This window comes from Balaenoptera acutorostrata, chromosome 1, assembly GCF_949987535.1.
Source record: "Balaenoptera acutorostrata chromosome 1, mBalAcu1.1, whole genome shotgun sequence".
Taxonomy (NCBI): domain Eukaryota; kingdom Metazoa; phylum Chordata; class Mammalia; order Artiodactyla; family Balaenopteridae; genus Balaenoptera; species Balaenoptera acutorostrata.
In genome coordinates this window covers 109869402-109888277 of record NC_080064.1, presented here as the reverse complement: position 1 = coordinate 109888277, position 18876 = coordinate 109869402, and the positions used below count along the sequence as shown (strand labels likewise).

Below are 18876 nucleotides of genomic sequence, written 5' to 3'. Positions count from 1 at the left end.
TGAGCCTGCGCTCTAGAGCCCGCGAGCCACAACAACTGAAGCCCATGTGCCACAACTACTGAAGCCTGCGTGCCTAGAGCCTGTGCTCTGCAACAAGAGAAGCCACCACAATGAGAAGCCCTCGCACCACAACGAAGAGTAGCCCCCGCTCACCGCAACTAGAGAAAGGCACACAGCAACGGAAGACCCAATGCAGCCAATAAATAAATAAATAAAATAAATATATTTTTTTAAAAAAAGAATAAAATTAAAAAAAAGAGGTTACAGTGTATGTAATATACCAACTCTATCAGAAAAAAATACATAACGTGTGCATAGCAAAAAAACTGAAAGGATACTCATCAGATGTATGGGTGATGGGATTATGGGTGATTTATTTTTTCTTTTGTTTTTAGTTATTTCTAGATATTCTGAAGTGAGTGTGTTTTATTGATAATCAGGAAAATATATTAAAATAAATAATATACATTTTTTAAAAGAAAGATTGGAAAATATAGAAAGAAGACTAAAAGAGCAATAATCCTACTACCCAAAGTCATCTCCCATCAGTTTTTTTAGTGTAATTACTTCATTCTTTATTCTATATGTAGATTTCTTTAAATAGTTATAATCATATAATTATGTAGGTTTATATAGCCTGGTCTTTTCACCTAATTGTATAAAATAACCTTTTTTCCATATTGTTACATATGCTATAGAAACATAATTTAAAATACTTACATGGAGGGGATGTACTTAATTGCTATTTTGGGACATTTAAACTGTTTTGAAGATTTGCTGTTATATGTAATGCTTAATGAATATCTTTGTACATAAATTTTTTTCTCTGAGTTATTTCTTTAGGATAGATTCTTAGAAATGGAGTTATTGGGTAAATAGGTAGACTTTGACAGGTGATCTGGGGCTACAGAGAGGAAGAGGAATGGACACTTTCAGGGTTGATGCTATGTACTTCATATATAACCCATTTAGAGGCCCATAATATCAGGTTATCACACTAGTAGAGATGCCAAGATCATTGGGTTAAGGTGGTAACATGAGTAGTGTTTTAGTTTAATGGAGTATAGAGATTAATAGGAGATTGGCCTGTCTCGTTACCTATAATGTTGCCTAATCCCTTGAAATGAAAGTCACCTCTGCTTTCACTAAACATTTAAAGTTTAGTGATTGTGCTCTCCATATGACGCTTTCTCATTCTCACTTGTATATTTATTTGTCTAGGCAAAGAATCCCTTGAGGGCAAGTCTTTTGTTTTCACCTCATCTAGCACAGTATCCGGAATGTAGCATATATTACATGTTCATTAGGTGAATGAAGGAGAGAAACATTATTTAACAACCTTCGGGGAATTCCCTGTTGGTTCAGTGGTTAGAACTCCGCGCTTTCACTGCTGAGGGCACGGGTTCAATCCTGGGTTCAGTCCCTGGGAACTAAGATCCCACAAGCTGTGCAGCGCAGCCAAAAAACAACCAACCAACCAACCAGCCACCCTCCAGAGGTCTTAAAATCACTCCCTATGGAACATCACTGTTTTGAGAGATGTTTCAGAGAGCTTAACATAGCCTAAAGCAGACTATAGAAGTGAAAAACAGACCTGAATTATTCATATTAATTTTTTCTTGTCTTTTTGAGTTGATCCTGCTCCTTTTGTAGAGGTTGTACTGTGATGTAAAACTTTGGCAAAGGTGGATTGCTACCCTAGGAAAATGAAAGGTAGCAATAGGTATTCCTTTTTTTTTTTTTTTTTTAATTTTTATTTATTTAATTATTTATGGCTGTGCTGGGTCTTCGTTTCTGTGCGAGGGCTTTCCCTATTTGTGGCAAGCGGGGGCCACTCCTCATCGCGGTGCGCGGGCCTCTCACCATCACGGCCTCTCCCGCTGCGGAGCACAGGCTCCAGACGCGCAGGCTCAGCAGTTGTGGCTCACGGGCCCAGCCGCTCCGCGGCACGTGGGATCTTCCCAGACCAGGGCTCGAACCCGTGTCCCCTGCATTGGCAGGCAGACTCTCAACCACTGCGCCACCAGGGAAGCCCGGTATTCCTTTTTGATTGGCCAATTTCTTTGCCCAGTTTGGTACAACAAGGAAGAGGTAATATAGCTTTACTTATTCCACTTCCTCTTTTCCTTCTTCCATCTGAGTGGGTGTTCAGATAGCTTGTGGATTTAGAATTTTAATTTTTTTAATGTTCTGCATTTTCAATAAGCTTATAATATTTTTTGTTGGCTTTCCCCAGATTGGATTTTGATGATGATGGAGAAGGGAACAGTAAATTTTTGAGGTAAGATCTTTAAAAACTTTCTCTAGATTTCTGATATTAAAAATTAGTTCATTATCTTTATATTTCTGACTCATAATATTTTTGTCTTTAGGCCTAAGGAGAGTGCTTCATCCTAAAACTAAAATTACCTATTATATTATACCCCATAAAATTTTCAAGCATTCTGGTAATAGCTCCAAAGGAAAGAGCTCAATGAGAGGAGAGCAGAGAATTTACAAGACCCTCTGTATCAGTTATCTATTGTTGTGTGGCTTAAAAAGAACAATGATTTATTATTTCTCACAATTCTGTGGATTGGTTAGATGGTTATTCTGCTGATCTTGCCTAGACTCACTCATAAGACTGCATTCAGCTGCCTTGTCAGCTGGGAACTGGACTCAGCTGATAAGGCTGGGTATCTCTTTCTTTGTGGTCTTTTATCCTTAAGGAGGGCAGACTGAGTGTCTTTACATGGTGATGGCTGCAATCCAAAGGGCAAGTCCCAGTCTAAATGCTTATCAAGCTATTGCTTTGGATTGACATTTGCTGTTGTCCCATTGGCTAAAGCAAGTCATGTGTCCGAGTCCTGATTCAGTACACGATGGTGCTACACCAGGTAGTGAATACTGCAAAGTGTAATTAGTTTGGGGGTCATTAATGTACTAATCTTTCATGCCCTCTAATACTCATTGACTTCTCCTACAGAGCAGGAATTGGAATTTGTATCCTTGAGTAGTGAATCTTCTGGAGAACTGAAAATGGACTTTTCAATATATTGATGAAGGAGTTCTTTCAGAGAAGGGAAATTTTTATTTTTGCTTATGACCAGTTACTTGGCTTTGTTTTTAAGTAAGGAAAGCAATAAGAGTCAAAGAATGGAAGATAACCTTGACTGCAACCTGCCTTTTTTCTTTTCAAATTTGAAAATATTACCTAGGTAGTGTCTACATTGCAGAATAACAAATATTTGAGAAATAAATAAAGGAGCCCTGTTTTTTAAACAATTTATTTTATTATGTGAGCGCCCAGGCTTCATTATTTGTTTGTTTTATTAACTAAGTTCTTAAAAAAATATAAACATTATTTTGCAAAATTTTTAAACAGTGCAAAGTTATATGTAATGAAAGTACATCTTCCCTCACTTCAGACCTTCAGAATCCTTCCCCTTAGACAATTATAGTTTCCAGTTTATTAAGTATCCTTCTAGAAATATTCAGTGCATATGTAAGTGTATTTAAATGCACATATATGTGTGCACATACACACACTCATTGTCTCCTCAGGTTTTGTTTTTACACAGAGGATGCCCATATTGTAAACTGCTTGCCATTGTTTAGTTTTATATTGCTTAGTTTAGTCAGTTACATCTATCTGTGTGTCTTTTTTTATTATTGTTGTTGTTTTTGCAATGTTTAAAGTGAAAGCTTGTGTTTCTAGCTACTGCCTAGTCGCGGAACACTGCCATATATTCTTGAAAACAACAACCATGATTTGGCCACCATAAAGAGGTAGTTGCAAAATATTGGAGAAAGCAGTTCTCCAAGAGAGCTCTTGAGACTTAATGAGTGTCAACAAATGTGAAGAGGGGTAGAGATTTCAATTTCTGTTCAAGAATAGACTTTTTTCATACAGTTCCATTGGGAATTCCTCCAATTAGGAACCCCTAATTATAATGATAAATACTGTTAGTGGAACTGTGTTGTGCATATGAATGGGATAGAGGTAAACGCTAGTCTTATTTATACCTATCAGTTAGCTCTATCCCTGAGTCATTGCTTCCATTTCCACAAAATCTGGTAGTCACAAACTATATGCAAATTTTAAAAGGTTTATTTGTCTTTTCCCCAACCATAAAAAAAAGGTTTTCATAATTCATCTTACCAAGTAGGTCATTATGCCCAAGTGAGGCATCACCAATTTTTTTTATTTGACCATCAGTACTTTTTTTTTTGGCCTCACGGCTTGTGGGATCTTAGTTCCCCAACCAGGGATCGAACCCATGTCTCCTGCAGTGGAAGCGTGGAGTCCTAACCATTGGACCGCCAGGGAATTCCCAGTAAATTTTTTTTTTTTTTAATTGGAATTCTCCACTTTGGTCAATGAGTGAAAGTCTTATTTGCATTGTATCTGTAAATCAATATTAAATCTCCTTGGTGGATGAAAGCTGTAATTTATTACCTCTTTTCATCACTTTGTTCAAGTGTCATTTTTTTAAAAAATTTATTTATTTAATTTATTTATTTTTGGCTGCATTGGGTCTTCATTGCTGTGCGTGGGCTTTCTCTAGTTGCGGTGAGCGGGGGCTACTCTTCATTGTGGTGCACATGCTTCTCATTGCAGCGGCTTCTCTTGTTGCAGAGCACAGGCTATAGGCATGCGAGCTTCAGTAGTTGTGGCACATGGGATCTACTAACTAACTAACTACTGATAGTTGTGGCTCGTGGGCTCTAGAGTGCAGGCTCGGTAGTTGTGGCACACAGGTTTAGTTGCTCTGTGGCATGTGAGATCTTCCGGGACCAGGGCTCGAACCTGTGCCCCCTGCGTTGACAGGCAGATTCTTAACCACTGTGCAACCAGTGAAGTCCCAAGTGTCATTTTGTTATATTCTCCAGACAACATCTATAAAATAATTTTTAAGAATATGAAGGCTTTGAAATTCTAGGTATATTATCAGAGTTGCTAGTATCTAGAATAATGCTTCTCAAATTCAGACAAATGCATGTACAAATCTGCCAGGGGTTCTTGATAAGATAAAGATTATAATTCATTAGGTCTGTGGTAGTGCCCAAGATTCTGCATTCTAATAGATTACTAAGTGATGCTGCTACTTCTGGTCCACTGACCACACTTTGAGTAGCAAATATCTGGAAGATTCATTCTTGAGATTCAAAATTAATATGAAAGGACTTCCCTGGTAGTGCAGTGGTTAAGAATCCGCCTGCCAATGCAGGGAACACGAGTTCAAGCCCTGGTCCGGGAAAATCCCACATGCCGCGGAGCAACTAAGCCTGTGCGCTGCAGCTACTGAGCCCACGTGCCACAACTACTGAAGCCTGCGTGCTTAGAGCCTGTGCTCCGCGACAAGAGAAGCCACTACAGTGAGAAACCCACACACTGCAATGAAAAGTAGCCCCTGCTAGCCGCAACTGCAGAAAGCCTGTGCACAGCAACGAAGACCCAACGCAGCCAAAAGTAAATTAAAACAAACAAACAAACAAACAAAATTAATATGTAAATTATAGGTCTCTTTTTTCAGCTTAGATCACTGTTTTCATTAAAAGTTTGTAGCATCTGATTTACAGTATAGTTTGTGTCTTAGAAACCCTTTGTCCTTGAGCCCAAATTCCACCATACCTCCATGTTTGCCCGTCGTTCTACTTCTGCTTTCCAGTTATTTTCAAAAATTTTGAAAATTCTTGGGGTCAAATTAGTTGAGGATTTATAGCCTGCGAAGGAGCAGTATAAATTCTGGCTGTAGTTTTTTTTAAATTTATTTATTTATTTATTTATTTATGGCTGCCTGGGGTCTTTGTTGCTGCTCGCGGGCTTTTCTCTAGTTGCGGCGAGCGGGGGCTACTCTTCGTTGCAGTGCGTGGGCTTCTCATTGAGGTGGCTTCTCTTGTTGCGGAGCATGGGCTCTAGGCATGTGGGCTTCAGTAGTTGTGGCTTGCGGGCTCTAGAGCGCAGGCTCAGTAGTTGTGGGGCACGGGCTTAGTTGCTCCGCGGCATGTGGGATCTTCCCGGACCACAGCTCGAATCCGTGTCCCCTGCATTGGCAGGCGGATTCTCAACCACTGCGCCACCAGGGAAGCCCTGGCTGTAATTTAATAACTGGTTTAACTGCAAATTTTATGAGTCTTACATATCTCCCAAAAGCTCTTTCTGCCCAAAGTTGATAGGTCTTTGCTATATCCTGTGACAGTGAGTGAGAAGAGGAAAATTTAGATCATCCAGAGAGTAGAGTAATGTTTTCAGAGTTAGGTTTTCCTCCTTCAACACATCCTCCTTTGCGGTTTCTGTAGTAGTAAACAAGATTTATCAGCTTATTAAATAGAAGTTGTTGAGATGAATGGATTGTGTTTCCTTAATCAAAGAGGTATAAAGTTCATTGTTTAAATCATAATTTAAGACTCTTAGAAACTTTTGCACATCAAAGGAAACAGAGTGAAAAGGTAACCCATGGAATGGAAGAACGTATTTGCCAGTCCTATATCTGTTAAGGGGTTAATTTCCATGATACTTGAGGAACTCCTGCAACTCAATAACAAAAAAACAACCTGATTAAAAAATGGGCAAAGGACTTTTAATAGACATTTCTCCAAAGAAGATATACAAATGGCCAAAAAGCATATGGAAAGATGCTCATGATCACTAATCAGAGAAATGTAAATCAAAAACCACAATGAGTAGGCCATTAGGCTGGCCACCATCAAAAAACCCGGAAAATAACAAGTGTTGGTGAGGATATGGGGGAATTGGAACTCTTGTGTACTGTGGGTGGGAATGTAAAATGGTGCGGCCACTTTGGAAAACAGTATGGAGGTTCCTTGAAACATTAAAAACAGAATTATATGATCCAGCAGTGCCACTTCTGGTTATATATCGAAAAGAATTGAAAGCAGGATCTTGGAGAGATATTTGCACACTTATGTTCACTGCCCGATTTTTCACAGTAGCTCAGAGGTGGAAGCACCCCAAATATCCATTGACAAATGAATAGATAAAGAAATGTGGTATATACAGCTAGTGGAATATTATTCAGCCTTAAAAAAGAAGGAAATTCCATCACATAGTACAACATGGATGAACCTTGAGGACATTATACTAAATGAAATGAGCCAGTCACAAAAAGATAAATACTGTATGATTTCACTTATATGAGGATCTAAAGTAGCCGAAATCAGAGAGACAGAAAGTAGAATGGTGGTTGCCAGGAGCTGGGCTTGGGATGGAGGTGGGGAGAGTGGGAAGATGGTGTTCAGTAGCTATAGAATTTCAGTTTTTCAAGGTGAAAAAGTTCTAGAGATATTTTGTACAACAGTGTGAATATATTGTAGTTAGCACTACTGAATTGTACACTTAAAAATGGTTAAGATGGTAAATTTTGTGTTACACGTTTTTTGCTGTAATTAATGAAAAACAAAAACAAAACAATCCCTAACCTCAGTGGTGTTGACAGGGTAGTCAGCTGTGCCCTCATGAGATCATCATCTTTTTTTGGAATGTCTGATAAGTAAGAGTAAAGGACACATTAGAAACCAGACAAATAATAGTCATGGGTTTTTAAGTTCTGTGGGATGCTGTTATTATCTCTATTGCTTTGTGATGCCTTTTCATTGGCTTTTTTTTGTTGAATATTTTTTATCCCTTTCTAGTTTTCCTTTCAGAGTGAAATAGATATAACAAGTGTAATGCCTTGGACTAAGCCCCTTTTTTTCTCCTTCAGGTGTGATGACGATCAGATGTCTAATGATAAGGAGCGGTTTGCCAGGTAATGTAGTAGAGCATCTTGGTCCTTGTCGTGGGACCAGGCGATTCAAAAATACTGAGTTTTAATTTTATCTCAATGAGAGTTAATTTCTCTATCCAGTCTGTTTCTTCTTCTGAAAGCTGGTGAAACTTAGTATTACACTTGTTGTTTACGTTCGGGTAACAGGGCTTCAGACTTACAGCTTCAAACTAATGGTATATTTTACACAGTGTTTTTATGTATGTGATAGATATCTATACAGTGTGCTTGCTGGGTGTCCACAGGGACACAAACAATATGAATTTCTTTGTTGCATTTATTATTAAGTGGATCTACAAAATCTGTATAGATAATGGTTTTATTCTTTTAAAAATAACAGCAAAGAAATGATTTATGCGAAGACTGGAGTTTTTATTGAAAAAAATATGTTTATCTGTCAAGAGGATGAAAAATACTTTGCTTTATTAAACAGATCCTTCTCAAGTCAAATATTGGTTTATTTTTAGAAAGTTTATTCTATATATTATTAAGTAGTAAATTATTTGTTTTTTAAAAATCGAGTTTGCAGCCATCTCAGAAAAGTGAATAATCCAAAATCCAGTGCTTAACTAATAAGCACTTACTATTTATTCATTGCTGATACTGCTGGTCTGGGGCCCATACATTGAGAAAAATTGATGTAGAGGGCTAAGAAATATCAGTCAGAGTAGTTTAAAACTACTCTGAAGCAGTGCGATGCCATCATAAGCTTTGAATGAGATGCTACTATATAAAATGCATATGGGATTTTTCTCTAGTAGCATTATATAGGACTGATTAAACAGAAGCACTGTAGTCAGGGAGGTAGATAGGAGGCTACTGAAATAATAAGACAGTGATAAAATCGTGAGGGCCTGGGCTAGAATGGTGGCAATGACAGTAGGAAAGGAGTGGATTTAAGAGGTTTTTGAAGAATTTGTTTATCGAAGTAGATACTTGTAAACATTTTAGTATGTGAACCATCTCTAAAATGAGAAGTTAATAATAGGGATCTGGGGAGTAGTTTTTCAAAAGCTGCATTAGAAAGTGAAGCCATCAAATAGTAGTGGTGGTACAGGTTCACAGTCTCTTGACTGAAATTCCTAAAAGCTATGAAAACATGAACTGAACTGTTTTAGCCTTCATTTGTCTTGCTTAATGTGAATATTTATACATTCATGTATTTCACTTGGAAATATTAGAGTGTAAGGGATTATGGATCTGTAGGGGTAGGAGTAGTAATAGGAATTTTAGATATTTAACTGTCAAACAAAAGAACTCATTTCTTTTTCTTTTCTTTTTTCTTTTTGGCCACACTGTGTGGCTTGTGGGATCTTAGTTCGCTGACCAGGGGTTGAACCCGTGCCCTCAGCAGTGAAAGTGCAGAGTCCTAACCACTGGACTGCCAGGGAATTCCCAGAACTCATTTCTTTAAGATATGATTTGTTAAGCTAGTTCACCTCACATATCCTCCTTCGGAATTCAGTTAGAGGGTCTTCAGAAGCTTAAATGAATTTTCCCAACTTTTTGAAAAAATGATTTGTAGTTTGTTAAGGAATTATAACAACCCAGTGAACATGAAACTTCACTTAATATCACTGTTTTCTTTCTCTTCTGGTCAGTATGCATAAGTTTTCACATGGTTCTTATCATTACTATGTTATTTTTTGTCTCTCTCTCTTTTTTTTTTTTTCCTGCTGGCCATTTTTTAGAAACTTTCCCATATATTGATAAAGTCATTATACTTGTCATTTTTTTAAAATTAATTAATTAATTAATTCATTTATTTTATTTATGGCTGTGTTGGGTCTTCGTTTCTGTGTGAGGGCTTTCTCTAGTTGTGGCAAGCGGGGGCCATTCTTCATCACGGTGCGCGGGCCTCTCACTATCGCGGCCTCTCTTGTTGCGGAGCACAGGCTCCAGACGCGCAGGCTCAGTAGTTGTGGCTCACGGGCCTAGCTGCTCTGCGGCATGTGGGATCTTCCCAGACCAAGTCTCGAACCCGTGTCCCCTGCATTAGCAGGCAGATTCTCAACCACTGCGCCACCAGGGAAGCCCTGTACTTGTCATTTTTAATAACTAGTCTTTCAGCCTGTTATGTCATACTTAAGACTTTTTTTCTTACTCTATTTATTGTTAATCTCTTTATATTTATATATATATTTAAGATGGAATTGATTACTGATAAACTGGCCTACCAACACCTTATTTCTTCAGTTGCCATCAACCCTTATAGTATTTTAGTTATCCAGAGAAATTTAGTGATAATCTTTGTAGCCCACTCCAGGGAAGGGGGAGTTGGTACTAGGATCCGGCAATGTTATGGCTTTATTGCAGAGAAATGGGAAAGTGACTGAATAGAAATTTACTACTTTAGGATCAAATTATTGATAGGGGATATATCAGAAACTTAGCTCTTAGTTTTATTTATGTAATTTCTCCAGTGAAGCTGTTTGGCTATTTTGTCTGTGAGTGAATGTGTGCTGTATGTGTGTTATAGAAAGATTGTGATCACTTGTTTGACATTCTTATCATGATTTACTGTTTGATTTTTTTTCATTATAGAATAGCATATGTGGATATCATTTTCTTTTCAGATTGGGAGCAGTGTGTGAGAATGGTATTCCCTTGTTTGTTTATTGTTCAAACTGTATATCCTTGGTTTCTACAGAGAATGATTGGCTTTCTGTGCTCAGATTATGTTAATTTATAATGAATATTGGCCTTGCTTTTATGTTGACCTTTGTCCTGTAAGTTACTTTTTCTTAATCCTAACAGATGGCTTTGTAGAGTTACAGGCAAGGTTCTTGTCCATATTTCCATTTTCCCCTCTCTTCTCTGCATCTGTTTTGTTCTATTTCTTTTCTTTCCTTCCCTTCCCTTTTTTCTCTGTCCCTTCCCTCTCTCCTTGCATTCCTCCCTCCCTTCCTTTCTTCCTTCCTCTCTCTTCCCTTCTTCCCTTCCTCCCTCTCTCCCTTCCTTCCTTCCTTCTTTCTTTTTATTTTACTTTTAGCTTAGTTCGTTAATTCTGTTTTTAGGTCGGATGATGAGCAGAGCTCTGCGGATAAGGAGAGACTCGCCAGGTAGGAGAACAGTGTCTTTTGGCATGATGAAGCAGATCATGCTGCTTTTTCTATCCTTTTTCTTATTCTGCTCTTTTCTTCCCCTTTCTCTTCGTGTTTTTCCTTGTCTGTGGCAAGAGAGGACAAGATTTTTAGAAGTTTGTGTGTAACAGGAACTTTGGCTTCCCCCATCAGAAAGTGGGTGGTTGAGGGAACTTTACTTAGGAATTTAAGAAATTGCTATTAGTTTTTATAGATTTCTCTTTTCATCTTTATCTTAGCACTAAGTTTCACAGAATAAAAAGCTTTCAGAAACCGTGCAGCTGTGCCAGTTGGTGCTTTAGCAGGGAAATACTCCTTTATCAGAAAACCAATAAATATATCTGTGTTTGCAATTAGTTCCCAGTCTTTAGGCCTCAGTATTTACTCCACACCTCTCTAGAAGGCTCACCCTTATTTTCCTATGTAGACTCACAGCCTAGATTACTTTGTCACGGCAGTACTGGTGTTGCTTTGGTGCTTGAATCTTTTGTGTTTCCCAGAAAAGCTTAGCAGCCTAGATGTGGCTATTTAAAAGATCAGCCTTATGGATTTCAGTGTCAGAAATCTGTCAGATACTAGGAAAATGGGTGCTTTATGTTTGAGCGTAGAATTTTATGTTTCTCAGGCAAAGTAACTAAATGTGAATCTATGTTGTGAGACCTTTTCAGTAAAGGAGACTATGGAGTTCTCTTTGGAGACTGTTGTCGATAATGTAGAAATACTGTGGAAGAAATGTTGTGCCCAAATTTTCCTGTTTTTTGGTCTCTGTGATTTGGGATGACTCAGTAGGAGATAGATCACTAATACCAGTACCAGTTTTTATTATTTCCCCCCTCTTACCTACCATTTCCTCTTTCAGCTGGGCCACAAGCTCATTTTGCTGCCATTTCAATTTATGGCCTCCTACGAACTCTTTCACTCTTCATAAAACTGATTGGTGTGGTATGGTGGGAAGAACATTGCATTCATTGGGAATGAGGGCAGCCCTTAGAAGAGTCAATTAGCTGTTTGACCTTAGTTTGCTCTTATCATTAAAAAAGAGATTTATGTTAGATTTGTTGTGTTCTTTTTGTTTTGGCTGAGAACTTTTGTTCCTATAGAATCCTTAAGTGGTAATAGAAGTCAATAAAAAAGACAAAAACAAAGCTGCTCAAGTAAAAACAGTAATGTAGCATGTTGTTTGGGTCTCTCCTTGAAGCAGTCCCATAGAAGACACTGAGGAACTATTAGGCTTTCCAGAAATCCAGTTTGAAAACTACTGGATTATTATTTTTAACGATGATATTCTGTTTGATTTTGAGGAAGTCATTATTGGAGATATGTTCTACTTACCCTGGTGAGATCCAGATTGTATGTTTTCAGGTCTTTAAACATCTTCCTGTCCACTTCCTCCTATTCTCCAGTTCACTTTGTCCCAAATTGGGCGCCCATAAGGGACCTCTAGTAGATGGTATCTTACAAATCTCATGAGCTCAGTGTACTGGCACCACATCCAGATAGAGAAGGTAGGGCTTTGTGCATTAGTGGGACAAGTAAAACTTCCAATTCTGCCGTCTAGTGTTGAGAATAAGACAGATGTTTAGAACAAACAGCATTTTATAGACCAAGGGAATCTATACTATCAATTCTTGTATCAGCTGTTGAGCAACATACTTATGTTGGAAAAAATTGGTCATTTTATGTTTTCAGCCTTTAAAAAGTTGAATTGGTAGACATGAAATCAGCCAAGCTGCTGTCGACATTTTTTAAGACTGTCATTTCTTAAAACACATTTTGTTCTGAGGGAGTGGTAATTTACATAGGAAGTGAAGTTTCCAGGAGTTAGAATTGCCGGTATCTGCTTGAACCCTGTCTGCCTCATTAGTTTCTATTCCATACTTGCTCTGCATGAGAAGTTTGGCAAACCTTACTTTAACTTCTGAGACTTAAGCATCACTAAATCTAAATACCACATTTCTTCAGCAGCTCACTTGGTATTCATATCTCTCTCCCAGCTCCCAAATGGCCAGATGTGACCACCTGGATGGGGCTTCTCCTCTCTCTCTCTCCATGCAGGGAAAATCATAGTGAAATTGAACGGCGCCGACGGAACAAGATGACAGCCTACATAACAGAACTGTCAGACATGGTACCCACCTGTAGTGCCCTGGCTCGAAAACCAGACAAGCTAACCATCTTACGCATGGCGGTTTCTCACATGAAGTCCTTGCGAGGAACTGGCAACACATCCACTGATGGCACCTACAAGCCGTCTTTCCTCACTGATCAGGTCTCTGGGAAGCACAGCTGAGAGAGTCTAGAATCTTTTGAAGGTTTTGATCTTTTTGGGGTAGATGACCATAATCCTGAATAGCGCATTATATTGGGAGTGAGAGCAGAGCTGAGTCTGTAGTTTCTTATTTATTTATTAATTTATTTATTTTATTTATTTTTCGACTGCTTTGGGTCTTCGTTGCTGCACGCAGGCTTTTTCTAGTTGCGGCGAGCGGGGACTACTCTTAGTTGTGGTGCGCAGGCTTCTCATTGCAGTGGCTTCTCTTGTTGTGGAGCATGGGCTCTAGGAGCGCGGGCTTCAGTAGTTGTGGCTCGCGGGCTCAGTAGTTGTGGTTTGCAGGCTCTAGAGAACAGGCTCAGTAGTTGTGGCACATGGGCTTAGTTGCTCCACAGCATATGGGATCTTCCCGGACTAGGGCTCAAACCCGTGTCCCCTGTATTGGCAGGCAGATTCTTAACCACTGTGCCACTAGGGAAGTCCCTGTAGATTCTTTAAAGCACAAGAATTCCACTCTGAAGGAAATATTCAGACCATGGGAAAGTGAGTTTTGATCCCTGACTATACCATTTATTAGCTTTGGAGCAGTGAGAAGTAGAGAAGAATTGTGAAAGCTATTTAGCAAAACTTATAGGTACTTTAGAACTGTACTCATGAAGAACAGTGGAATCACAGGGAGAAGAGATGACTGTGTCCATGAACCAGTCCTTTTCCTTGGCTTTAGGGTTATAGAAGATGGAAGGAATCTATTTTTTATTCTGGAAGCAGCTTCCAGTTTTAGTGATACAAGGAGTCTAATAGGAAGTTGTTGTTGCTTAGAGATGTGCTCTGTTACATTTGATGCACTATGAGAAAAATAGAGAAGGCAAAAACATTTCCAGCCTTTCAGGAACTCAGTCTGAATATGAATATGTGAGTGGTAGGATACACACATAAGTGAAAAACGATAGGAAATGGGTACGGAGAAGAAATGCCTTAAAAAAACTTATTAATAATTTATATAGGATTAGATATGTGTGTGTGTGTGTATATATATATATATATATATACTAGAGGGATAGCTAAAGTGAATAGAATGGCCAGGCCTGAGTGAGAATAGTCAGCAAAAACTTCAAAGAGTAAGGAAGCCATGTTGTGTTTTATTAAAAATAGCACTTGGTTATTGCAGAAAAATTTGTAAAATATAGGAAGTATAGGGAAGAAAAAATTGACCTATGATGCCATGCTTTTATTCAGAGGATTAGAAGGAAAGAAAGAATATAATTTGGAAGAAAGCAATAAGAATTTTCCAAATAGGATGGTCTATATGAAAGTACATATAGCACAGATTTTATATATATGTACATTGAAATAGCTAATCAGTTTGTTCTAACAGAACACATACAGATATTGATTCAACAAACTCCAGTAATGCACATTTTGTAAGCTAACCAGCTGCTTTGTGCTATTAGAAATGTAAAGAATGGTAAGAGATAGTCACTGGTAGAAACAGACATGTAAGTAAATCAATCATAATATAAACACAGAATCAGTTTTGTATCAGAAGGAGGTACAGTAATAAGTCCTGTAGAAGTGCAAATATGGAAAGCGAAGAATAGGGGAATAGTGTTGTAAATATTGGAAATAACTTGATCAAAAGCATAGTGAGAATAATCAGGTTATTCAAGGAAAATCAGGTAGTTTAGCATGCCTTGGGAGATGGTAATAGAAAAGTAGGCTGGGACCTGATGATGGAATATTTAGGTGTTATGTTAAATAATTTAGATTTTAATTTTTAGGCAATGGGGAGCTATAAAAAATGTGGTAGCATTTTAAGGATGGATTGGAGACAGTGAAAGCAGGAAGACCATTTGACTTGGCATGAGATGACTAGGACAGTGACATTGTATTTGAAAATAGAATTGATAAAACTGAGTTACCCCTGGAGTGTGAGAAAAAGGAGTTAGAGTTTTGAGGCCTGTATCCTGAGAGGAAGGGGATACTGTTAATCAAGAAAGGGAATGCTAGAAGAACACAGAGGATTGTTTTCGAAGGGGGAAATGACAGGTTTTGAGATGTTGAAATTGAATTGCTGGTAAAATGTCTATTTGGAGATGCTTAATAGATTTTAGGCAAGTCTAGGCATATAGATTTGGGTATCATTTCTTAGTGGAAGAGTGGATATGATTTCTCAGGGAGAGAGTATGGAATAGAGAAGAGAACTTAAGATAGAACCTTGGAAATGCCTACACTTGAGACTTGAACAAAGGAAAGGGAATCTGAAACAGAGAAGGCACATTTGGAAAGGAAGTATAAGTTGGAATGCAGTGTCATAGAAGCTAGGGAGAAATAAAATTTAAAGAATAAAATGAACAACACTATCAGATATGCAGTGAGATTGAGTAAAATGATATGGACTCAGGAAAGGGGACTTGAGTTGGCAGTTAGGAATACATTAGTAACCTGAAAAAACATGAATGTAGTGGTTTAGAGTGAAGATTGCAGTGGGTTTGAGAAATAAGTGAAAAGTAAGAGAGTAGAGCCAGTGAGTGTAACATTACTCTTAATTTAAGCTTGGCGCTGAAAGATGAATTGGGCAAAGTTGAGGGAAGTTTTGTATATAATTGAGAAAACTTGATCATGTTTAAGATCTGAGGGGAGGGACTTCCCTCATGGCGCAGTGGTTAAGAATCCGCCTGCCAGTGCAGAGGACACAGGTTTGAGCCCTCGTCCAGGAAGATCCCATATGCTGCGGAGCAACTAAGCCCGTGCGCCACAACTACTGGGTCTGCGCTTTAGAGCCCACGACCCACAATGACTGAAGCCCGTGCGCCAAGAGCCCGTGCTCCGCAACAAGAGAAGCCACCGCAATGAGAAGCCCGTGCACCACAACGAAGAGTAACCCCCGCTCGCCACAACTAGAGAAAGCCCGCGTACAGCAACGAAGGCCCAATGCAGCCAAAAATAAATAAATTTATTTTTTTAAAAAAAAGGTCTGAGGGGAAAGAGAGAGAAAAACGCATATATTTGTAGAGCAAGATCCTAAAAAGAGACCAGAGAGAGTGAGATCAAGAACTCAATTATTTATTTATTTTAAAAATAATTTTTTAAAATTTATTTATTTATTTAATTTATTTATTTTTGGCTGTGTTGGGTCTTCATTGCTGTGTGCGGTCTTTCTCTAGTTGTGGAGAGTGGGGGCTACTCTTTGTTGCGGTGCGCGGGCTTCTCATTGCGGTGGCTTTTCTTGTGGCGGAGCATGGGCTCTAGGCACGCGGGCTTCAGTAGTTGTGGCGAGCGGGCTCTAGAGCGCAGGCTCAGTAGTTGTGGCGCATGGGCTTCGTTGCTCCGCGGCATGTGGGAACTTCCCGGACCAGGGCTTGAACACGTGTCCCCTGCATTGGCAGGCGGACTCTTAACCACTGTGCCACCAGGGAAGCCCAAGAACTCAATTATTGTTAATGGTAAGCCTTTTTATTCCCTGTATTGAGTTCTGAGGTAAAGAGGAGGAGATGGATAGTGACATAGACACATTGAGGAAATACCTATTGGAAAAAACTCTCTTGTCAGTGAAGGCAGTTACATTTAGGTTGCAAAGCCGTGCCTGTGGATTAGACAGAAGCCAGCAATTACTTATGGAGAGATACATATGGCCTGAAGTGTCTTACTTCTTTCCATGAATAATATTTGGTTTTTCAAAAGAGTTCAGTATTAACTTGTATTTCTCTTCCTTGGGCAGGAACTGAAACATTTGATCTTGGAGGCAGCAGATGGCTTTCTGTTTATTGTCTCATGTGAGACAGGCCGGGTGGTATATGTCTCTGACTCAGTGACCCCTGTTTTGAACCAGCCGCAGTCTGAATGGTTTGGTAGCACACTCTATGATCAGGTGCACCCAGATGATGTGGACAAACTTCGTGAGCAGCTTTCCACTTCGGAAAATGCCTTGACAGGTATGAGTTAATGTGGAAGGAAAATGAATGGCAAATTCTTTCTTCTTTTTTTTTCTGAGATAGAAGAGGTGTTTTAACTCTTAAATTTTTTGATTGAATCTGGCAAAACTTTTAGAATTTTCTCCTTTAATGAATATAATCTGTTCTTTTTATCCATATGCAGGTAATATATTTTGTAGCTCATCTTTAGAAAATGTTTCATTAGTGACAATGCTCATAAAAAGTTTACTTTGATCTTAATATTAGTGTAAACACACAGTAAAGGCCAAGCCTACAATAACCCCCACCCTCACCCCTCCAGCCATTCCAGAAGAATGAAATTATCCATGTTTCTGTCTCATTTGTATGGGTAAATACCTGGTATTTTTTCTACCCAGTTGTGCTTGGCTTTGGCTTGGTATTAGGTTCTATGATAGTAGATTTTTATTTTTAGAGGGGAATGATTATCAGTGTATAAGGTGTTTTTTTTGTATTTATACTATCTTTCTGTATTGTTTTTGCCCCCACCTCCATCCCCCATTTAATGTTATTCAGTCCTTTTGCCCTAAGGAAACAAGTCACATCTGCTCCTAAGTGATATAGAAAAAATTTTAATGTGGAAGCAGATTAAAACTGGTAATTAAAATAAAATCCATTATGGTCATATTAATGTTGGTATTTAGCTTTCATTTATGTTTTTATGGATTTCATTTTTCTAGTTCTTCTTTTTCCCAAAAGTTCCCACTGGTTTCTATATAATAAAGGGAGGAACAATTTTAGCATGAGACAGATGGGTGTTTCTGTAGCATATAAAATTATTTGTTATTAAACCAGTGGCATTCACTCCATGCGTGTGTGTGCGCGTGCATACGCACATGCATGCGTGTTTATAAAAATAATCAGACCTAAAGATATAGCCTTGCTCTTGCTTGCCAACTTTACCTACTTCTACTCCTGTCTTGCCTTGCACAAAGTTATTTCCAGTGCTTTGAACTGAAGAGTAAGATTCACTGATGGGAATTGAGGTGTTTTAGGCTTGAAAAAAATCCATCTCCTACTTGGTTTATTCTCTTATAAGCAAGGAGATTGAAGAGCATGAATAGGCTACTTACTTTTCTTTGCCTGCAGTATCTCTCTCTCCCTCTTCCCCACACACAAGAATGTACTCCAGACTGTTCTTCACATCCTTCTTCAGGGCGTATCCTTGATCTGAAGACTGGAACAGTGAAAAAGGAAGGTCAACAGTCTTCCATGAGGATGTGTATGGGCTCAAGGAGATCTTTTATTTGCCGTATGAGGTGAGTGTCAGGATGAGGATTGTGATTTGCCATAGGAAGAATTAAGAGCTGAGGGTTTGATTTCTGGTCAGAGGAGTTAAACTTCTAAATCCAAGCTCCAGTTAGATTAAATTTAGCTCTCAAGACCCACGTGAGTTGTTACACAGAATAAAGTGTTAAGGAAACTAACATTCACTGAATTCCTCCTATGCCAAACATTATGATAGGTGCTTTATGTCTGTCATCTCATTTCCCACAACTGCCCAATAGGGTAGAATTCATGGTTACTATTTTGCTGATTTAAAAAAAAAAAAAAGACTCAAAGAAATTGACTTCCCAGGATTACATAGATAATGTTTGATACAGGATTTTATTTTAATCCATAGTAGTCGGATGCCAGTACCTATTTTTTTCCCCAGTATATCACGAGGCAACATCCATATACTCAGACCATTTCTGCACCCCTCCTTTTTTTGTAGAAATTTAAGACTTTATTATGTCTTTCACTTAATATTTAGCATTAATAAATTATATACTATACATTTTAGGATTCTGAAGAAAGGA

General features: G+C 38.5%; 1 protein-coding gene across 4 annotated transcripts in view; it reads left to right on the top strand.

The window, feature by feature from the left end:
• The window catches only part of ARNT (aryl hydrocarbon receptor nuclear translocator), a 65106-nt gene that overhangs the window by 27008 nt on the left and 19222 nt on the right, over positions 1-18876 (top strand). For 2 of the 4 annotated variants that reach the window (XM_007178006.2, XM_007178005.3), the window contains exons 3-8: positions 2237-2281; positions 7707-7751; positions 10787-10831; positions 12908-13121; positions 16843-17056; positions 18231-18333. In XM_007178006.2, the coding sequence (XP_007178068.2) occupies positions 2237-2281; positions 7707-7751; positions 10787-10831; positions 12908-13121; positions 16843-17056; positions 18231-18333 (666 nt within the window). The remainder of the gene's footprint in view (positions 1-2236; positions 2282-7706; positions 7752-10786; positions 10832-12907; positions 13122-16842; positions 17057-18230; positions 18334-18876) is intronic. The other 2 variants (XM_007178008.2, XM_007178007.3) reach the window with 1 other exon arrangement.